Consider the following 21,343-nt stretch of genomic DNA (forward strand, 5'->3'; position numbering starts at 1 on the left):
AATTTTTCCTTTAAAAACATTTCCTTGTGTTTAGGTAAGCATATCGGTCGATCACTGACTGAATATGCCACTTTATACTCATTCAAGTTGGCATTAAATTCATATATAATGACATTAAAAAGCAGAATTTGTTGGAAATCACGAATGAGCAAAATTCTCACTTTTCGCACGTGCAAACTTTGAGCGGACGTTGCGTGCGCATCCAATATTGAATCGCCGTAAATTTTTGCGTGTAATTGTTTTATATATAGCTTGATAAGCATGCAAAGTTTCAAAGTATTTCAAGAAGAACTGTAATCACAACGGCACTCTAAAGTTGACAGAAAATGACGAAAACAGCAATTTTCAGTGATTTTAGCAATTTTCTATCAATTTGGGCGTGTCCCCACGTGTGCAACTTTTCGATTTTCAACTTTAAAACTAGCCTAATGCACAATTTATACCTATAGGAAGCAGAACTGAGCTCCACAACCCAAGGCATGGCCCAACACCAGAGAATACTAAATCGCAAAATTGACGTTTTTATAAAATAATTCTTCAAAAAAGCACAAACTTCAATCACGAATATCTTTATGAAGGAGCAAGCTAGAAAAACTTTCCGGTAGATTTTCAGAATGCTTGAACAATTATCTAAGATAAAAATTTCCTCAGATTTTGAATTCAATTACTTTTTAATGGTGTAAAATCATTTTTAAAAGTTATTACTTTGTCAAAAATCAAGTTTTAAAAACGGTTAACTTGATGACGTCATCAAGGGGTGTTCATGACGTCAAATAATTTGTTTATACAATGTAAACTAAAGTGTAAACAATTATTTTCAAGACCTGTGGTCGGAAATTGCTGTATCTTTTATACTTTTGAATCTATGGACAATTAAAAACAGGCTACATTTGACTGGCAAAGCGTCTATCCCTGAATATATGTATGTATGTATCACGACAATCTATCGTAAAACAGGGGTTCTAGAAAACCCATTTCCCGATGATCCTGAGACCTGAAACTTTTTTTGCAGTCGATTTGGTTAACGTCTAGACGCTCTGAAAAATTTCAGATCTCTAACTCGATTTTAACATGGTTATTAAGGCTCCTGAATATGGCGATTTTGGGTTTTTTACCGAATTTCGTATAACAGTGCTGGCGAGTATTTTATGCAAATTTCTTAAAAATCTCAACATAACTATTTTTTATTCCTGTCATCTTTGACATCAAATTAGAATGTTTTGAACTAAAATTAAATCTGCTGAACGACTTCCGATGAGTCTTAATGCCTGAAAAACTCCTGCCGGAGGCGGCGGCCTTCGGCCGCCTCCTCCGGCCGGAGTGCACGCTTCGCGTGCACGAAAGAGGCTTGTAACGTGTATCAAAGGGGGTACATAGTATACCCACAATAAATGCACCGGTCGTGCTTGCCAGCACTGTGATAAAATAAAATCTCGGTTATGTAATTCTCGTTATATAGCACCACGCAGGAGAAAATATCGCGTCTAGACCATCGTAACGTTGACGCAGTTAAACTAATGGCAAGAATATACCCTTTCACAGGTTGAGCTGTATCGGGAGTGGGAGTACTATATGTAATTATAATCTGCTTTACAAAGTTGTCGATCTCTTTTAAATTGCACGTTCATCTATAAAAGTTCAGCACTGAATTTTCTACTTTTTGATGTGCTGTGCACCTATGGAAATTGGAACGGTTGTTTTAGAAACAGCTTTTCAATTCAATTAAATAACTTTAAAATCTGGTTTATAAAATGCAATCGTTTAATGAATGCTGTAGCATCAATCCTGATCTCTATGATATATTAGTAGTGACTAGCAGGAACCCGTCTAACCCTAAAGTGGTGTCAAGACTCACGAGACTAAAATAATTATTACCTATTCAATTCGCGTTTTTGACACCACTTGGGGGTCCAAATTTTGGGCTTTAAAACTCCTATTTCTTGGCCAATTTTTATTTTTTCATGCTGATTTGAAGGCCATTAAAGCATCAATCCTGATCTCTATGATATATTAGTAGTGACTAGCAGGAACCCGTCTAACCCTAAAGTGGTGTCAAGACTCAAGAGACTAAAATAATTATTACCTATTTAATTCGCGTTTTTGACACCACTTGGGAGTCCAAATTTTGGGCTCTAAAACTCCTATTTCTTGGCCAATTTTTATTTTTTCATGCTGATTTGAAGGCCATTAAAGCATTTGACCCAGTCAAAAAAGTTTCAGTTGTATATCTTTTACGGTTTTTGCGGAAAGTCGTGTTAAAGTTGATGCCATTGTGTCAGTAAAATGGCACGGAACCATATACCTATGTATATATATCGTCTCGCTTTATATATAAACAAAAGCTCTAAGAAACAGATAGTAAACAAAGTAAACATTTCTGTCCCCTAATCTTTCTCAAACAAAAGTCATGCAATTTGCATACTTCTCCATTTAACTCTATTCTGAGCAATTAACGTTAAATAGTCCAAATCACATAAATTATTTAACGATAATTTTCGGACACTAAGGTCGTGTAGAATCAGTGAGAAAAGGTTTGACTGCGGTCTTCCACGCCGCCCTTGAAGCTGTAAGGTGTTGACAGCAAAAACAAGCGACGAATAGGCTGGGCCATCTGTAGGCCCACGCAGTACATGTCCGAGCATCCTCCACCGACTACGAGCCACTTAAGCTGACAATGGTTCACTATTGCAGCGTTTATACAAGTTCTTGTTGGAGATGATGTGAGGGTATTTGTAATTCAAAATTGATCGCAGATGACGTCTGTGAGCAATATCTAGTTTTTCCAATACTGATTTAGGGGCAGCCCAGCAAGATGAATTGTACATTAAAACGGATACTACCAGAGCCTCATACAACAGAAGCCTCTTGCTCAGAGGGATCTTATGGTTCCAAGCTTTTTTGTATTTGTTAAACGCGGCATATCCCAGACATATCCTTCTAGAGATGTCCTCCTTACTACAAAGTCCGTTATGTGAACACATGCCGATTGCCGACAGTTCAAACACTTATAATCCGACGTATCAGACTATCAGAGCTACTTCAGCTAGTGTGTAGTGCGTACTGCGTTATGTCCAATTTGAGTCATTTTAGGGGCTACGAAATAATTTCCCCCGCGATTTTTGTCGTATCAAGTGCGTTTCGACTTTCGATTCAATACAAGTTTCTGAAAACTTTTTCGAGGCTTGCGAATTTATTGCTCGCTTCTCTCACGTATATTATTTAAAAAATATATATTTTAACGGCCAGGTAGCGCAGTTGGTTAGAACGCCTGTCTTACAATCGTTAGGTTGCGAGTTCGAAACCCACTGACTGCCTGGTCGTGGGGTGAGCGTCGTCGACGTTCAGCTAAGGATCATGAGTGGTCTATGCAGCCCCCCGGTCTACTCAGCCGAATACTCGAGAAATCGGGTGTGAGGGTTAAATGAGGAGCTGCACATTGCAGCAAAGTCTCGGACGAAGAAAGTATGGTACACACTACCTTAACCGTCTCTGGCCAAAAAGATCCTTCGGCTTCCTGTAATTGGCTGGTTGCACTTGTGTAACATTGTGGCTGTTGGAATACACCGAAGTAAAATAAGTGTCTAGATAAAAAAAAATATATATACTCTCACCAATTAAATGAGTAGCTCGAAAAGATCAAAAGCGCCGTGCATTGGGATTGGCATGCCAGGTAAAACTAAAAAAGACTGCTAGCAGTTCTGTAGCTGTTTTGCAACCGTCTTATGTACTAGATTAAGGGCTTTTATATACTAGAAAAGGGCTTCATTGTACTAACTCAACACTGAGGTGGTTCTAATGCTAGGATGAAAATATTTTGAAAAATGATTTAACGTAACCTGGAACATTTAAAATTAAAGCAAGTTATTTGTTTCCCAATTTTACTGGAAACCACAAAGTAATTTTTATTGATTTACTCTGTGCTCTGGCAAATTTTAACTGTGCCGAGTTTGAAGTCACTTAATTGTTAATTATAAAACCAAATAGAAAAAACTGTTGTATGAGATTAAATCTAATTTTCACTTTCAAACATCAAAGCATAATTAGAAGGCATATAGACAGCAAAATAAGGAACACGTATGATTCATAATATAATTTACGTTACAAATACCAGCCCATCCAGCCAGCCAGTCAGAGGGAAAGGTAGACTTCTTAATCTTATCACATATCACAAAGTAAATTAGCTTAGTCAGCCTCTCCTTATCACAAGTCTAATATGTTATTGACGTTCTCTGGAAAAATGCGAAATATATACCTCTACTTATTATAGTATTACCTGTATTACCCTAGCTTAGGGATCGCTCACATATATTAATATTATTAAGCCACATTTTGGCCATTTTAGATTTACGTATTCACTTTGTAATTGTTCATAGTTATCGCGTAAAAATTGCGTTCGTTAATAGTCATACTCATACTGTCAAAGTGTACCAAATTCCCTCTTTCCTACATAGACTTACGTAATTTGTGAACAATCCCATATGCATGTCGCATGCATGGCTTACACTTACACTTTCAAATAGCTTCAAAGACAAAAACTCGAAATTTGTCTTCATAAAGTAAATTAGCTTAATAGTCAGCCTCTCCTTGCAACTCGAGCAGCCAAGTCAGCAATCCTAATCCTGCGTCTTCTCCGCAACAAAAGCAAGAATTTATTTCTAGCAGATATTAACTTAATCTTGATGAAAGCACCAAAACTTCTTATAGTTAAACAGTAAATAAATGGGTTGGCAGCACAATTAATACAAATTGAAACGAGGATATCATCTTCAAGATCTTAAACAGTGTCTTATTTGTCTTTGTTATAAATTCAATTTCATCCTTAGAAATCAGTGTTCCTGATGTTACCGAAGAGAAAACTACAGTTGGGGCGAGCGACAACAAAAACGTTGCTGATACAACGAGGAGCGTCAAAATAGTTTGTCTCTGGATCCCCGATACTCTTTTTACAAGGAATAACATCCAAATTGTTGTTATTACAACGCACACCATGGGTATAAGCGTAAAACATATGGTAATGAATATCGGAATCAAGCGTTGGTATTTATTTAGGAAATAAAAACGACACGTTAAAGTTTCCCCACTGAATCCATAAGGGATAAATTTAAACGATAAATCATCATGAGAAAACAGCATATTCAAGACAATAACCACAATACTTGCGGTCGATAAAGCCCACACTGCACATGAAATGATGTAGCCTCTTTTGAATCTTCGTATGTTCGATCGTAGCGGGAAAAGCAAATTATTCAATTTGTTCACATTTAGCGATGCTAGAAAACAGCTGCTAGTATACAAGAAAAATATAGCGATGATCTTTATAATCCCACAAATACGATATTTAAAATCATTCCATCTCATCGCTTCTTTCATTGCAGAGCTGAAAAGACTCAGTCCAAATCCTAGGTCCGCTAATGCCAAATTTCTAATCAGAATGATAGACACCCTGTCTAAATGGATGGCGTTGTATTTGATGGAGGAGACTAACACTATAATGTTGCCAACGGTGGAAAGGAAAGCAGTGAAGAAGAGCCAAGTGAGGATAGTAATGTGTTGTTGAGAGATAATATGTTTAGCTTCTGGGAAAGTATCGAAGGTTTTATTGGAGAGGTTGTCAGTTGGAATTGTAGGGGAGATCAATTCGTTGGGATTTCCAATACTGGTGGTGGCTTCCATTGAAAACTGTAAGTGTAATGTAATTGTATAAAATCTATGATGGGTACCAGGAACATGTCAATGGAAAATGAACAAATAAGTAATTCATGTTGAGTGTTGACGCTATCTTCTTCTAACTCTAACTCTAAGCCCACGCCAGCCCAAAATAAATGTTAATTTTTCAATTATTCTCTCAAGGTTTAAAGGAATTTTACTATATCCGCAATTCCCCATTCTATTGCGAATGGGCGGCGCTCGGTTTTCTTGAAAGATATGGTAGGTATAATACCGTGAAATATTTTAATAAAAAAATAATTTTCTTGGCCAATACCCGCTCAAAAGAAATGTTAACAGTTACTTTCATTTCTAAGTTTCTTGCTATAATCTTCTCAAAATGAATATAACTATCAAATCCCATCCCTATTTTTCTACAAACCATATCTATAAACTTATAAAATATAGAAGTAAAAAATTAACAAAATTGAGGAAGTTACTTTATAAAGCTTAATAAACTGGTGGGAAATGGCTTGACAGTACAAATGACTGAAGGAACTATTAGCTCTCAACTAAACACTTTGATTTATATCTGTCTTACCTGGGGACCCCAGGCTATAACGTTCACAAACATACTATAGAATAGAGAGTCGGCGGAATGACAGGCTGAGCGCCGCCCAGTAATTAAATATCTGTCAAGTTAAAGTTGTAAATCAGATGAAGCTGGTATGATAGCAAAGCCATGTGTTCAACTTATATTTATAAACTGTCAAGAAAGATTTAAAATACTTAACAAATCTACGAAATCAAACGAGCACGTGTTTTGGTTGTGTTATGCACGTGTCATGTGATTAAAATAATCACCTTCCTTATTGGGATACACTGTCAAAAGACTCAAAACGTTATCGATATTGAAGGACGCTGACTTTTTGTATGCAAAGAAACGATAAAGAAAATGTATAGCTTTTAAAAGATATGGAACAGCTTGTTTGTTTAGTTTGTGCTTATTTCCATCAACTTACCTCACTTTATTGCAAAATGGCTATAAATGCATAATAATAATATTCTATTTCTACTCAATCTCATAAAATTCAAAGGAAATAAATCAAAATCAAATTCGTTAATTAATAATTTTCACAATTTATCTTATTTCACATATCTCTGGAATAAAAAGCTTGAAATTAAATTCGTAAGACAAAAGATCAAAATAGCAAAAATTTTGTTAGCGTCACGGTTTGTGGTTACTAGCTATTTTGCATACTTTTAAAAATATCCTACAGAGCCAAACTGAATCACTGATGACATTTTTTTTGTACGTGAAAATAATGTCAGCTGTGGCATTAAGGTCCGTGAATAATAAAGTCCGGTAATTATTTCCATTAATTTTAGTGTGTGTCCTTATACTACATATGCGTAGATATGTGTAGCCGATTACTATATTAGCTTACTAGTATACTACTACTAGGACAAATATAATCACTCATCAGTCACATACAGTAAGTTAAAGTACTTAAGTTATAGCACCATGATTACTATGACTTAAGAGTTCAAAAAAGAGTAAAACACTTATCAAAAAATCACCAAACATTTCACAATTTTTTGGAAATTTTTGGGCGGTCATGATCGTGAATAATTATGTCCGTGAAAAATTTGGTCCGTGAAAAACTTGTCCGTGACAATCATGTCCGATGAGGTAATGTATTTACGATTATTTAATCGCAGTAGAATGACAGAATGATTAAACAAAGATATGATAGAGAGAAACTAAGTAAAACTAAATATTTGTAAAGATGGTTTCTATCCGTTTGAAGCTGCATGTTATTGTTGTTTTTGTAGAACATTTTTCAAAGTTATAAAAGAAAAAGAGCCAAAAAAGTAATTGTTTTTGTCATAAGAGCACTATCCAAATTCTCAAATCCCTGTGTAGTCAATATAGTCGTCTTCTTTGGTGTCTCCATTGAAGTCGATGTAGTCGTTTTCCAGCCCAATAATTTCCATGCTTGGATCTACTTTTGATACGGTATTAAGCAGCAAAATCCCTTGGGATGATTCTGGAGTCTCGAAGTGAAATTCTGTCACTAGAAATAGTATTATCATCATTAATATTTTCTTGTAATATAACCTGTCAAAGCCCATGGTGCCCTCATGGTGTAAAAGAAAGTCAAGATTTGGCACTTGGCTAGTGGTCGCCACTAATCGAATGACTTAAAAGATGTAAAAACCAGCCCCTATATTATGATAGGCACGCCGCACGGAAAGTAAAATATTGTCCTGAACGACAAAGACTAATTTGTTTGCTTTCATTGTGTTGACCAAGAAATTAGTCAAAATCACTAACTACCTAAAGCAATAGATAATTGCAAAATAAAAATATTTTCTAACCCAAATGCAGGGCTTCTTCAGTTGTCTCCTCTGATACTCTCTTTTGTTTCATCTGCATTATCCAGGAGTATTTCATCGCTGCTGTGATAGCGACAACCGTACAGAGAAGACCTATTAAACAGCATATGAAGATCAGGACGGGTTTGCTAAGTCCAAGCGGGCCGTCTGCAGACAAAAGAACTGGTAGTATACCTGAAGAAATGAAGTCGTTATTTGTACATTGCGAAATTTAATCATTGAGTTAAGTCAGAGCACAATATTTTTGCGTTGGTTGCAGAATCGCACAATTTGTCGCATTCCTTTTGAGGAAATGGCACGGAATTACATATTTGAAACCATGATTGCATTCAATCCTCAACCTTTATGTTACCAATACCATGTTATTGCAAACCATTTGACAATTGCCATTTCTGAATCATAATGTTATAATTATTCTTTAAACTAATGTGTGAAGGTTTCATTCAGCTTCAAAGGCAAAAATTGATAAGATTAAGCCTTTTTTCTCATTATTTTAATAAATTTTTGTTTGTAATTATGTACTTCAATTTGTAAGTAGATCTATTGGAATATGTAAATTATGAACCGATCAGCGAGATTTAAATATAACCTTACTTTTGCAACTTCCCTCACAGGATATATTTTGTACGGTGTCACCCTCGCATTCCCTGAAACAACATCCAAATTACGATCATAAAATCGTCCGATTCATAAATGATCTTTATGGAAATAAACCGACCATAATTTATATAATAATATATTAATTCATATCAGAAATTTGAACTCATTACAGTTACTCAAATTTTTCACTAACCGTCCAAAACAACTGGGCGAAGGATTGTTACATGTTCTTGTTCTATTTCTAGTTTCTGTTTCACCATCACACTCGCATTTGCTCCAGTTTCCCCAATCCGACCAAATTCCGTCTACAGTTTGGCCTGAAATTTATTTTACACAAAAATGAAAACATTTTCATAACAAATCACAAAAATATTTGGGCTTGAAGAACTATAAGGATCAAAAGTATATTCTACGAGAACATGGTTATGACGCAATGAATTAGCATTTAGCATCATCGATGGTAAATACGTCAAAAAATCGCCTGTAAATACGCCGTATTCAAAAATTCTAAGAAATACGTGAAATACAAAATAGGCAAAATTTGGCGCTTAAATTCTTTGATGGTAAAATTTCTCAAAATACGCGCGTATCTCTTTCGAAATACGTGATTACAGATTAGTGATATTTGCGCGTGCGTCGCTGGCCCAGTGGTATATTAATATAGCAATACTGACAGTCGTTTTGGAGACTTCACGGTGCTCGAATGAAAACGCTGCAGCGACTTGCTATTCTTATGCTGAACTGCAACCAATCAGTCGGTCTGCTGCAGAGCAGAGCTTCTCAGGTTATAAAGCAGTTATGCCTCCCTCGAGGAATAGACTTTCAACCGAGACCCAGTTCCAGTGCATTTTTATCTATTACAATATTCGCAGACTAAGATCACAAGTCTCTCTTGCTTGAATTTTGAAACCGGTTACCGGATTAACACGGACTTCCCAGTGGCATAAGTTTAAAAAGTGACTAGGAATCCAGCCTGGAAAGAAAAAACGGCTATAATAAACTTTTAAAACGGCTATAATAAATTTTTCGGCCGGATGACGATTTCATTTCACCTTGCTAGTTATATTACAGAGGTATTTTTAGTTATTCATTAGTTATTCATAATTGCCAAAAAGTATGGGAAAAAATGATCCTATCCGAGTCTCGAACTCGCAATCTGCTGATACGGAGTTAGCGTATTAACCAATTAGGCCACGATTCCATATACTGTAATGTAATATTCATATATAGATCTTCGCGCGTTACTGCAACTTAATTTGAAATACGTAATTTATCATCGGGAAATACGTATGCGTAGTACCTACGCGTAGTCTCCCCAAAACGCATTTACCATCCTTGTTTAGCATAATATACACCTTTTTTGGATTAACCTAAAGAATCACGCGATTTTAACTGTTACAAAATATATGAAGGGATATCTATATCTTACTCACAGCATGAATCATGACATGTTCCATTATCAACCAAGTCTCCTTCACAGTTGCTGTATGATAAAAGAATTATAACTCTAGGTTTTAGACAATTACAAAACGATGCAAACAGCAAATGATTGACTTGAAATAGAGAAAAAACGATCGTCTTGAAACCTTAGATATCCATACCTTCCATAACAGAAAGGTGCCGGGTTGGTACAAGATCTAGTTCTGTTCCATGTTCCTGTTCCTGTAGTGTGATCACACTCACACGTACTCCAGTTTCCCCAATCAGTCCAATTTCCGTTCACAGTTTGACCTGAAAAATAATGAAAATGAATTATATTTTGTCGACTTATCAAGTGATATTTTAGTTCATGTATCATGAAAATTGTTCCTGAATCGTAGTTGATTGAAATAATTTTCAGCATAAGAATTTTTTTTTGCCTTTTTAGATTTACAACGTGGTATTCCACCAATACCAAGATTTTGCCCTACATTTGATTGTATGTACTTACAACACTGATCATCGCATGTTCCATTGTCCTTAACGTTTCCCTCGCAGTCACTGGAATGTTCATTGTTTTGGTTTTTTGGTAGTTTCATGTTTAAAGTTGAAAGTTAAACTCATTATGAATGAATAGTCATGAAAGAATTATAAATGAACTATAATGAATTAAGAATCCTTCGACAATTCGTGGTCTAAAAAATAAATTTCAACAGTAAAACTACCTTCCATAACAGAAAGGTGCCGGGTTGGTACAAGATCTAGTTCTGTTCCATGTTCCTGTTCCTGTAGTGTGATCACACTCACACGTACTCCAGTTTCCCCAATGGCTCCAGTTTCCGACCACAGTTTTACCTGAAAATAGTTATAGGAATTAAATCATGTTATTGTTGACTTATTTATAGTTCGATATTTTTTAAAAAGTTTATGTATCTTGAAAACTGGATTTTAATCTAAGTTGATCTGGAAGATTTTTAACAGAACGTACATTTGTAAAATGATGTGTCACACAAATTTAGATCAGGGTCCTTTATAGTTTGATCGAATTTACTTACAGCACTGATCATTGCAAGTTCCATTATTGATAACTGCTCCTTCGCAGTCACTGAAATGTTCATTAGGTTATGTCACAATTTTGGTGTTCTGACGTTAACTGTTATGAATCAATAAACATGAATGAATAATGAATCCGAGTTAAAAACGATGCATAAAATTACCTTCCATAACAGAAAGGTGCCGGGTTGGTACAAGATCTAGTTCTGTTCCATGTTCCTGTTCCTGTAGTGTGATCACACTCACACGTACTCCAGTTTCCCCAATCAGTCCAATCTCCGTCCACAGTTTGACCTGAAAACAAGAATGACAATATTAACCATTTCTTTACTTAGCAATGATATTTTCGTAAAGGTCTGTTTACCTAAAATTTGCTTCTTTCATAATTAATATTCAGTAGAATGGTCTTTAATTGCTCAACAACTGAATCAAGATTGGGATCAGTTATAGTATCTTTAGTTTGATTATGTGTACTTACAGCACTCATCATCACATGTTCCATTATTGTTTATTTCTCCTTCGCAGTCACTGAAATGTTCGCAAAGTTATGTATTGGTGCTATGATAGTTTTACGTTGAACGTTAAATGTTATGAACCAATAATCATGAATAAATCATGAAATAATCATGAATGAATTATCAATCCGAGTTAAAAACGATGCATAAAACTACCTTCCATAACAGAAAGGTGCCGGGTTGGTACAAGATCTAGTTCTGTTCCATGTTCCTGTTCCTGTAGTGTGATCACACTCACACGTACTCCAGTTTCCCCAATCAGTCCAATCTCCGTCCACAGTTTGACCTGAAAACAAGAATGAAAATATTAACCATTTCTTTACTTATCAACTTTATTTTCGTAAAGGTCTGTTTACCTAAAATTTGCTTCTTTCATAATTAATATTCAGTAGAATGGTCTTTAATTGCTCAACAACAGAATCAAGATTGGGGTCAGTTATAGTATCTTTAGTTTGATTGTGTGTACTTACAGCACTGATCATCACATGTTCCATTATTGTTTACTTCTCCTTCGCAGTCACTGAAATTGGTGCTATGATAGTTTTACGTTGAACGTTAAATGTTATGAACCAATAATCATGAATAAATCATGAAAGTATCATGAATGAATAATGAATCCGAGTTAAAAATCTATGCATAAAATTACCTTCCATAACAGAAAGGTGCCGGGTTGGTACAAGATCTAGTTCTGTTCCATAATCCTGTTCCTGTAGTGTGATCACACTCACACGTACTCCAGTTTCCCCAATCAGTCCAATCTCCGTCCACATTTTGACCTGAAAACAAGAATGAAAATATTAACCATTTCTTTACTTATCAATGATATTTTCGTAAAGGTCTGTTTACCTAAAATTTGCTTCTTTCATAATTAATATTCAGTAGAATGGTCTTTTATTGCTCAACAACTGAATAAAGATTGAGATCAGTTATAGTATCTTTAGTTTGATTGTGTGTACTTACAGCACTGATCATCACATGTTCCATTATTGTTTATTTCTCCTTCGCAGTCACTGAAATGTTCGCAAAGTTATGTATTGGCGCTATGATAGTTTTACGTTGAACGTTAAATGTTATGAACCAATAACCATGAATAAATCATGAAAGTATCATGAATGAATAATGAATCCGAGTTAAAAACGATGCATAAAATTACCTTCCATAACAGAAAGGTGCCGGGTTGGTACAAGATCTAGTTCTGTTCCATGTTCCTGTTCCTGTAGTGTGATCACACTCACACGTACTCCAGTTTCCCCAATCAGTCCAATCTCCGTCCACAGTTTGACCTGAAAACAAGAATGACAATGTTAACCATTTCTTGACTTATCAATGATATTTTCGTAAAGGTCTGTTTACCTAAAATTTGCTTCTTTCAAAGTTAATATTCAGTAGAATGGTCTTTAATTGCTCAACAACTGAATCAAGATTGGGGTCAGCAGTTATAGTATCTTTAGTTTGATTGTGTGTACTTACAGCACTGATCATCACATGTTCCATTATTGTTTACTTCTCCTTCGCAGTCACTGAAATTGGTGCTATGATAGTTTTACGTTGAACGTTAAATGTTATGAACCAATAATCATGAATAAATCATGAAAGTATCATGAATGAATAATGAATCCGAGTTAAAAATCTATGCATAAAATTACCTTCCATAACAGAAAGGTGCCGGGTTGGTACAAGATCTAGTTCTGTTCCATGTTCCTGTTCCTGTAGTGTGATCACACTCACACGTACTCCAGTTTCCCCAATCAGTCCAATCTCCGTCCACAGTTTGACCTGAAAACAAGAATGACAATGTTAACCATTTCTTGACTTATCAATGATATTTTCGTAAAGGTCTGATTACCTAAAATTTGCTTCTTTCAAAGTTAATATTCAGTAGAATGGTCTTTAATTGCTCAACAACTGAATCAAGATTGGGGTCAGTTATAGTATCTTTAGTTTGATTATGTGTACTTACAGCACTGATCATCACATGTTCCATTATTGTTTATTTCTCCTTCGCAGTCACTGAAATGTTCGCAAAGTTATGTATTGGTGCTATGATAGTTTTACGTTGAACGTTAAACTGTTAAATGTTATGAATCAATAACCATGAATGAATCATGAAATAATCATGAATGAATTATGAATCCGAGTTTTAAAAAACGATGCATAAAACTACCTTCCATAACAGAATGGTGCCGGGTTGGTACAAGATCTAGTTCTGTTCCATGTTCCTGTTCCTGTAGTGTGATCACACTCACAAGTACTCCAGTTTCCCCAATCAGTCCAATCTCCGTCCACAGTTTGACCTGAAAACAAGAATGACAATATTAATCATTTCTTTACTGATCAATGATATTTTCGTAAAGGTCTGTTTACCTAAAATTTGCTTCTTTCATAATTAATATTCAGTAGAATGGTATTTAATTGCTCAACAACTGAATAAAGATTGGGGTCAGTTATAGTATCTTTAGTTTGATTGTGTGTACTTACAGCACTGATCATCACATGTTCCATTATTGTTTATTTCTCCTTCGCAGTCACTGAAATGTTCGCAAAGTTATGTATTGGTGCTATGATAGTTTTACGTTGAACGTTAAATGTTATGAACCAATAACCATGAATAAATCATGAAAGTATCATGAATGAATAATGAATCCGAGTTAAAAATCTAGGCATAAAACTTAAAAACTACCTTCCATAACAGAAAGGTGCCGGGTTGGTACAAGATCTAGTTCTGTTCCATGTTCCTGTTCCTGTAGTGTGATCACACTCACACGTACTCCAGTTTCCCCAATCAGTCCAATCTCCGTCCACAGTTTTACCTGAAAACAAGAGTGACAATATTAACCATTTCTTTACTTATCAATGATATTTTCGTAAAGGTCTGTTTACCTAAAATTTGCTTCTTTCATAATTAATATTCAGTAGAATGGTCTTTAATTGCTCAACAACAGAATCAAGATTGGGATCAGTTATAGTATCTTTAGTTTGATTGTGTGTACTTACAGCACTGATCATCACATGTTCCATTATTGTTTATTTCTCCTTCGCAGTCACTGAAATGTTCGCAAAGTTATGTATTGGTGCTATGATAGTTTTACGTTGAACGTTAAATGTTATGAACCAATAATCATGAATAAATCATGAAATAATCATGAATGAATTATCAATCCGAGTTAAAAACGATGCATAACATTACCTTCCATAACAGAAAGGTGCCGGGTTGGTACAAGATCTAGTTCTGTTCCATGTTCCTGTTCCTGTAGTGTGATCACACTCACACGTACTCCAGTTTCCCCAATCAGTCCAATCTCCGTCCACAGTTTGACCTGAAAATGAAAAAAATCATTTTGTTGCTTACTTAACAATAAATAATATTATTAAAGTCCAAGTATCTTAAAACTGCACATACGATTAATGTTCAGGAATCAGGAGAATGTATTTGGTTGTTACACGTTGGTGCTCCACAACTGACTCAAGATTGCGTGGTCAGTTATAGTATCTTTAGTTTGATTGTGTGTACTTACAGCACTGATCATCACATGTTCCATTATTGTTTATTTCTCCTTCACAGTCACTGAAATGTTCGCAAAGTTATGTAAATATTTTGGTGTTCTGATAGTTTACGTTGAACGTTCACTGTTATGAAAGTATGAATCAATCATGAATTATGAATCCGATTAAAAAACATACGCACAAAAGTTAAAACTACCTTCCATAACAGAAAGGTGCCGGGTTGGTACAAGATCTAGTTCTGTTCCATGTTCCTGTTCCTGTAGTGTGATCACACTCACACGTACTCCAGTTTCCCCAATTAGTCCATCCTCCATCTACATTGTGACCTGTTGCATTTGCATGGATAAGTCATTGAATCACTTTCCTCTCAATTTCATCTTTTTCGAATATCTTCGTGAGAATGTTCATCGAGATTTGAGTTTTATGTCTTGAAAAAGTAATATTTTACAAATTGAGATTTGATTTTATCAAGAAATCGGATATCTACAACATATTTAAAATTATATTTAAAAATACGTCCGCGAATTTGGCGGCAGAATTTATGGAAACGTTTTTGAAACGAGCAAAATATCGCTAAACAAAAAGACGCCGAAAATGTGATCCAGGCAAAATTAATGCATGGCTCTTGTGTTGCAAATTTTTGAGAAAATTTTCCAATTTCTGTATTTCTTCTTAACACCTTTTTAAAAAAATTACAAAAACAATATTTAAGGAAAATCGTAAACTTCGACTAATTGACAATTAACTGTAAAGTAATAGTTTCCGTTGGCATTCTGGCAGTGCCTATTCTATTTCTAGGGAGTGAGCTTAAGATTCTGTTAAATCTAAGCAAATTTTCCTCGGCTGACTCGGCCGAACGATCGGGAAACCGTTATTGACAGTTAAATAAGCAGCTGCCCATCGCAGCAAAGCCTCGGGCGAATAAAGTATGGAATACACTTTCTTAACCGACACTTGCTTAATTGTTATTGTACCATCGGCTACTGAAGGTGAGCGGTCACATTGTAATCATATGGCTGTTTGGATAAACCGAAGTAAAATAAGTATCTAGATTAAGGATATTTGCAGAAACCTTTCAAATTCAAACTTTCACCATTAGTTATAGCTATCCAAAGATCAGATCTAAATGTATAAATAATGATAATAATAAAGTGATTATAAAGTGACGGTAAACGAAGTGAATACAATAAAATATAGTGTGATAATAATCATAGTGTGATTAAAATTTAACAAAATCAAGAACTTACAGCAAAGATGGTGACAGGTGCCGTTTTCTAGTTGATGACCAGTACAGTCACTGAAATCAAATGAGGAGTTAAAGTGCTTACTATCTTATAATAATAATATCTGCACGGAGCATATTTCCTCATAAAATCAAACATTTGACATAAAAAATGTGCTTGTAACGCGATATACATTATACCTGTCGTAAATTGGCCCTCGTACGACTACGACATACCTGTCGTATTTACGAAAGATAGATGCACACATCAAAATGGTACAAGTATGGTGTAACAGTTGTAACGATAGATAGATATTTACAGTAAATTATAAATTATAACTTATTTCATAACTGGGATTTCGTGTCGATAATCACCTTCCATGACAAGAAGGTGCCGGGTCGGTACAAGATCTAGTTCTGTTCCATGTTCCTGTTCCTGTAGTGTGATCACACTCACACGTACTCCAATACTCCCAATCAGTCCAACCCCCTTCTACAGTTACACCTGAAACAATTTCTTTTTACGCTTCATTTCAAGCGTGGGGTCCCCAGGTAAGCATTCCTTTATCACCGTCTGTTTTGTTTTTAATTGATCTAAATATAAAATATGTTGACTTACAGCACTGATCATCACAAGTTCCTTCGTCTGTAAGATCGCCTACACAGTCCCTGAAGTGGTTTGGTACTTTAGTTTTTTCCAAAGCAACTTTAATTTAAGTATTTTATTTTTGCAAAGATCTCAAAACATGCTGCCTTTAGACGAAGTTTTATTTTTACCTTCCATAACAGAAAGGTGCCGGGTTGGTACAAGATCTAGTTCTGTTCCATGTTCCTGTTCCTGTAGTGTGATCACACTCACACGTACTCCAGTCACCCCAAGTTGTAAGACCTCCATCAACTGTTTGACCTAAGATTAAAAGATTAAAGCACCAGCAAAGGAAATCTTTTACAATTGTAAATCGCATTTATAACATTTAAATTCGTTCATAGTTTTTTGGCATGTCTTGGATAAACGTATTGGTATGGGTAATATTTCACCATTAATCCTATAAATAGAAATGTTTTCAAACTCACAGCATTGGTTATCACATCTACCATTGTCCAATAAGTCTCCTACGCAATCACTGAATTTCATGATGTTTCATTATTCTTATTTTCCATATGAAGGGCCATAGACATTTGGATTTATTAATTACTGAGTTAAGGCAACAAAATTTTAAAAATAGCTTTGATATATCAGAGAATTAAAAAAAGAGAAATGAATACAAACAGTAAAACTACCTTCCATAACAGAAAGGTACCGGGTAGGTACAAGATCTAGTTCTGTTCCATGTTCCTGTTCCTGTAGTGTGATCACACTCACACGTACTCCAGTTTCCCCAAGTTGTAAGACCTCCATCAACTGTTTGACCTAGGATTAAAGCATCAACAAAGGAAATTGTTGGACGTCATCGTTCTAAACTATTGTCTTCTAATTCGATGTTCGAACCATAAATTTAAATGAGATTTATCCGTTTAAATTTGTATCTTTTCCTTCGTTCTTCAAGTATATCACGAATACGGACACTGGGCAATTGTTTGAATACTAATTTTGTTAAGATTACAAATGAGTAGTAACTCACAGATTTGACAAACGTCCTGGGTAATTTCATCATTAATATTATAAATAGATATGTTTTCAAACTCACAGCATTGTTCATCGCATCTACCATTGTCCACTAGGTCTCCTTCACAATCACTGAATTGTATGGTATTATAAAAATGCCAAAAAGATTTTAAACAATGCTAACAACAAAGGAGTAAGAACACAATCAACTCCATCTTGGATGTTTTTATGAAAACAACCAACAAGAATTTGTTCTTTACCTTCCATAACAGAAAGGTGCCGGGTTGGTACAAGATCTAGTTCTGTTCCATGTTCCTGTTCCTGTAGTGTGATCACACTCACACGTACTCCAGTTTCCCCAAGTCGTAAGACCTCCATCAACTGTTTGACCTAGGATTACAACATTATCAAAGGAAATTATTGAACATTTTCATCGTTTGAAACTTATTATGCTTTTTAATGAGATGTTCGAACTATAAATTGAAATGGAATTTAACTGTTTGAATGTTTCTTATTTCCTTCGTTCTTTAGTATGTTTTGAAAACAGATACTGGGCAATTTTACCATCAATTGTTTGAATACAAATTTTGTCAAGATCACAAAAGTAATAACAGTAGTGACTTACAGCATTGTTCATCGCATCTACCATTGTCCACTAGGTCTCCTTCGCAATCACTGAATTTTATGGTATTATAAAAATTCCAAAAAGATTTTAAACAATGCTAACAACAAAGGAGTAAGAACACAATCAACTCCATCTTGGATGTTTTTATGAAAACAACCAACAAGAATTTGTTCTTTACCTTCCATAACAGAAAGGTGCCGGGTTGGTACAAGATCTAATTCTGCTCCATGTTCCTGTTCCTGTAGTGTGATCACACTCACACGTACTCCAATCACCCCAAGTCGTAAGACCTCCATCAACTGTTTGACCTAGGATTAAAGCATCAGCAAAGGAAATTGTTGAACATTTTCATCGTTTGAAACTTATTATGCTTTTTAATGAGATATTCGATCTATAAATTGAAATGGAATTTAACTGTTTGAATGTTTATTATTTCTTTCGTTCTTTAGTATGTTTTGAAAACAGATACTGGGCAATTTTACCATTAATTGTTTGAATACAAATTTTGTCAAGATCACAAAAGTAATAACAGTAGTGACTTACAGCATTGTTCATCGCATCTACCATTGTCCACTAGGTCTCCTTCGCAATCACTGCATTTTATGGTATTTAAAAAAAATGCCAAAAAGATTTTAAACAATGCTAACAACAAAGGAGTAAAAACACAATCAACTCCATCTTGGATGTTTTTATGAAAACAACCAACAAGAATTTGTTCTTTACCTTCCATAACAGAAAGGTGCCGGGTTGGTACAAGATCTAATTTTGCTCCATGTTCCTGTTCCTGTAGTGTGATCACACTCACACGTACTCCAATCACCCCAAGTTGTAAGACCTCCATCAACTGTTTGACCTGTAATTCAGTTAGTCATTGAATTCGGCTATACATTTAACATTTACTAAGTATACCAGACATAAACATCTTATGAAATAATTAAATGATCTTCACTCCTCGTGAACATTTATTTGATTATACTTGTTATAGTGGAGAAAGCTACAGAAAATGTACAAGGATGATTTATGGTGTACAAAACTTTCAATAAGAGACTTACAGCACTGACTGTCACAACTTCCCGTATCCGTAACGCTCCCAACGCAAGAATTTCCATGACAAGAAGGAGAAGGACTGGTACAAGATCTGGATCTAGACCAAGTTCCTGTACCAAGAGCGTGGTTACAGGAACAGGTTCCCCAGCTACCCCAGTTAGAAAACCCTCCGTGCACTGTCATACAGCACTGACTGTCACAACTCCCTGACATTGAGGCAGATCCCAGACATGAACTGTGGGTTGAGAAGTCGTTGCTATTTTAATTCACTAAGGTCTTCAAAATTCTAATCAGATTTAACTTTATGTCACCATTATGGAAAGTTTTGAAATAATTAGGATAGTTCAAAGATGCTAACCTGCCACCACAAGAAGGAGCAGGACTGTTGCAAGATCTGGAGCGAGTCCAAGTACCAGTACCGGTGGCATGGTTACAGGAACAACTACTCCAACCGCCCCAACCAGACCAGGCTCCGTTAGTGATACGACAACACTGACTGTCACAACTTCCTGTATCCCTAACGCTCCCAACGCAAGAATTTCCATGACAAGAAGGAGAAGGACTGGTACAAGATCTGGATCTAGACCAAGTTCCTGTACCAAGAGCGTGGTTACAGGAACAGGTTCCCCAGCTACCCCAGTTAGAAAACCCTCCGTGCACTGTCATACAGCACTGACTGTCACAACTCCCTGACATTGAGGCAGATCCCAGACATGAACTGTGGGTTGAGAAGTCGTTGCTATTTTAATTCACTAAGGTCTTCAAAATTCTAATCAGATTTAACTTTATGTCACCATTATGGAAAGTTTTGAAATAATTAGGATAGTTCAAAGATGCTAACCTGCCACCACAAGAAGGAGCAGGACTGTTGCAAGATCTGGAGCGAGTCCAAGTACCAGTACCGGTGGCATGGTTACAGGAACAACTGCTCCAACCGCCCCATCCAGACCAGGCTCCGTTAGTGATACGACAACACTGACTGTCACAACTTCCTGTATCCCTAACGCTCCCGACGCAAGAATTGCCACGACAAGAAGGAGAAGGGCTGGTACAAGATCTGGATCTAGACCAAGTTCCTGTACCAAGAGCGTGGTTACAGGAACAGGTTCCCCAGCTACCCCAGTTAGAAAACCCTCCGTGCACTGTCATACAGCACTGACTGTCACAACTCTCTGACATTGAGGCAGATCCCGGACATGAACTGTGGGTTGAGAAGTCGTTACGATTTAATTCACTAAAGTCTTCAAATTTCTAATCAGATTAAACTTTATATCACCACCATGGAAAGTTTTGAAACAATTTAGATTTGAAGAACTTAGGATAATTCAAAGATGCTAACCTGCCACCACAAGAAGGAGTAGGACTGTTGCAAGATCTGGACCGAGTCCAAGTACCAGTACCGGTGGCATGGTTACAGGAACAACTACTCCAACCGCCCCATCCAGACCAGGCTCCGTTAGTGATACGACAACACTGACTGTCACAAGGTCCTGTATCCCTAACGCTCCCAACGCAAGAATTGCCATGACAAGAAGGAGAAGGACTGGTACAAGATCTAGATCTAGACCAAGTTCCTGTACCAAGAGCGTGGTTACAGGAACAGGTTCCCCAGCTACCCCAGTTAGAAAATCCTCCGTGCACTGTCTTACAGCACTGACTGTCACAACTCCCTGACATTGAGGCGGATCCCGGACATGAACTGTGGG

The 21,343-nt window shown here is 36.1% G+C and overlaps 2 protein-coding genes across 2 annotated transcripts in view; one reads left to right on the plus strand and one right to left on the minus strand.

Moving 5' to 3' along the window:
• Positions 1-770: 770 nt before the first annotated feature.
• Positions 771-21,343, plus strand: part of LOC134822372 (innexin inx2-like) — a 65,574-nt gene continuing 45,001 nt past the window's right edge. The window contains exon 1 of the mRNA XM_063833402.1: positions 771-781. The gene's annotated coding sequence lies outside the window, so the exon portion shown is untranslated. The remainder of the gene's footprint in view (positions 782-21,343) is intronic.
• LOC134822370 (SCO-spondin-like) lies at positions 6,752-20,624 on the minus strand. Its single transcript, XM_063833398.1, has 41 exons — positions 20,479-20,624; positions 19,996-20,355; positions 19,643-19,872; positions 19,314-19,443; positions 19,134-19,183; positions 18,769-18,898; positions 18,591-18,640; positions 18,226-18,355; positions 18,048-18,097; positions 17,641-17,770; positions 17,434-17,483; positions 17,137-17,266; positions 16,979-17,028; positions 16,735-16,864; positions 16,385-16,434; positions 15,334-15,463; positions 15,149-15,198; positions 14,821-14,950; positions 14,628-14,677; positions 14,314-14,443; positions 14,112-14,161; positions 13,798-13,927; positions 13,594-13,643; positions 13,280-13,409; positions 13,104-13,153; positions 12,787-12,916; positions 12,594-12,643; positions 12,280-12,409; positions 12,104-12,153; positions 11,790-11,919; positions 11,597-11,646; positions 11,283-11,412; positions 11,121-11,170; positions 10,791-10,920; positions 10,577-10,626; positions 10,248-10,377; positions 10,080-10,129; positions 8,840-8,963; positions 8,641-8,693; positions 8,029-8,220; positions 6,752-7,724 (listed from the first exon to the last, which is right to left on the minus strand). The coding sequence occupies exons 2-41, from the start codon at positions 20,331-20,333 to the stop codon at positions 7,558-7,560; spliced, it is 4,164 nt and encodes a 1,387-aa protein (XP_063689468.1). The 5' UTR covers positions 20,334-20,355; positions 20,479-20,624; the 3' UTR covers positions 6,752-7,557.

The sequence above is a fragment of the Bolinopsis microptera genome, chromosome 10 (assembly GCF_026151205.1).
Source record: "Bolinopsis microptera isolate Bmic1 chromosome 10, MBARI_Bmic_1.0, whole genome shotgun sequence".
NCBI classification, from domain to species: Eukaryota; Metazoa; Ctenophora; class Tentaculata; order Lobata; family Bolinopsidae; genus Bolinopsis; species Bolinopsis microptera.

Excerpts from the sequence above, each read along its gene's own strand:
- LOC134822370 (XM_063833398.1), bottom strand. The coding sequence starts at position 20,333 with ATGTCAGGGAGTTGTGACAGTCAGTGCTGTATGACAGTGCACGGAGGG. Across the intron at positions 18,899-19,133 it reads TAGATGCGATGAACAATGCT|GTCAAACAGTTGATGGAGGT; the intron begins GTAAGTCACTAC and ends CTTTAATCCTAG. Across the intron at positions 11,171-11,282 it reads GCACCTTTCTGTTATGGAAG|TGACTGCGAAGGAGCAGTTA; the intron begins GTAATTTTATGC and ends TGAACATTTCAG.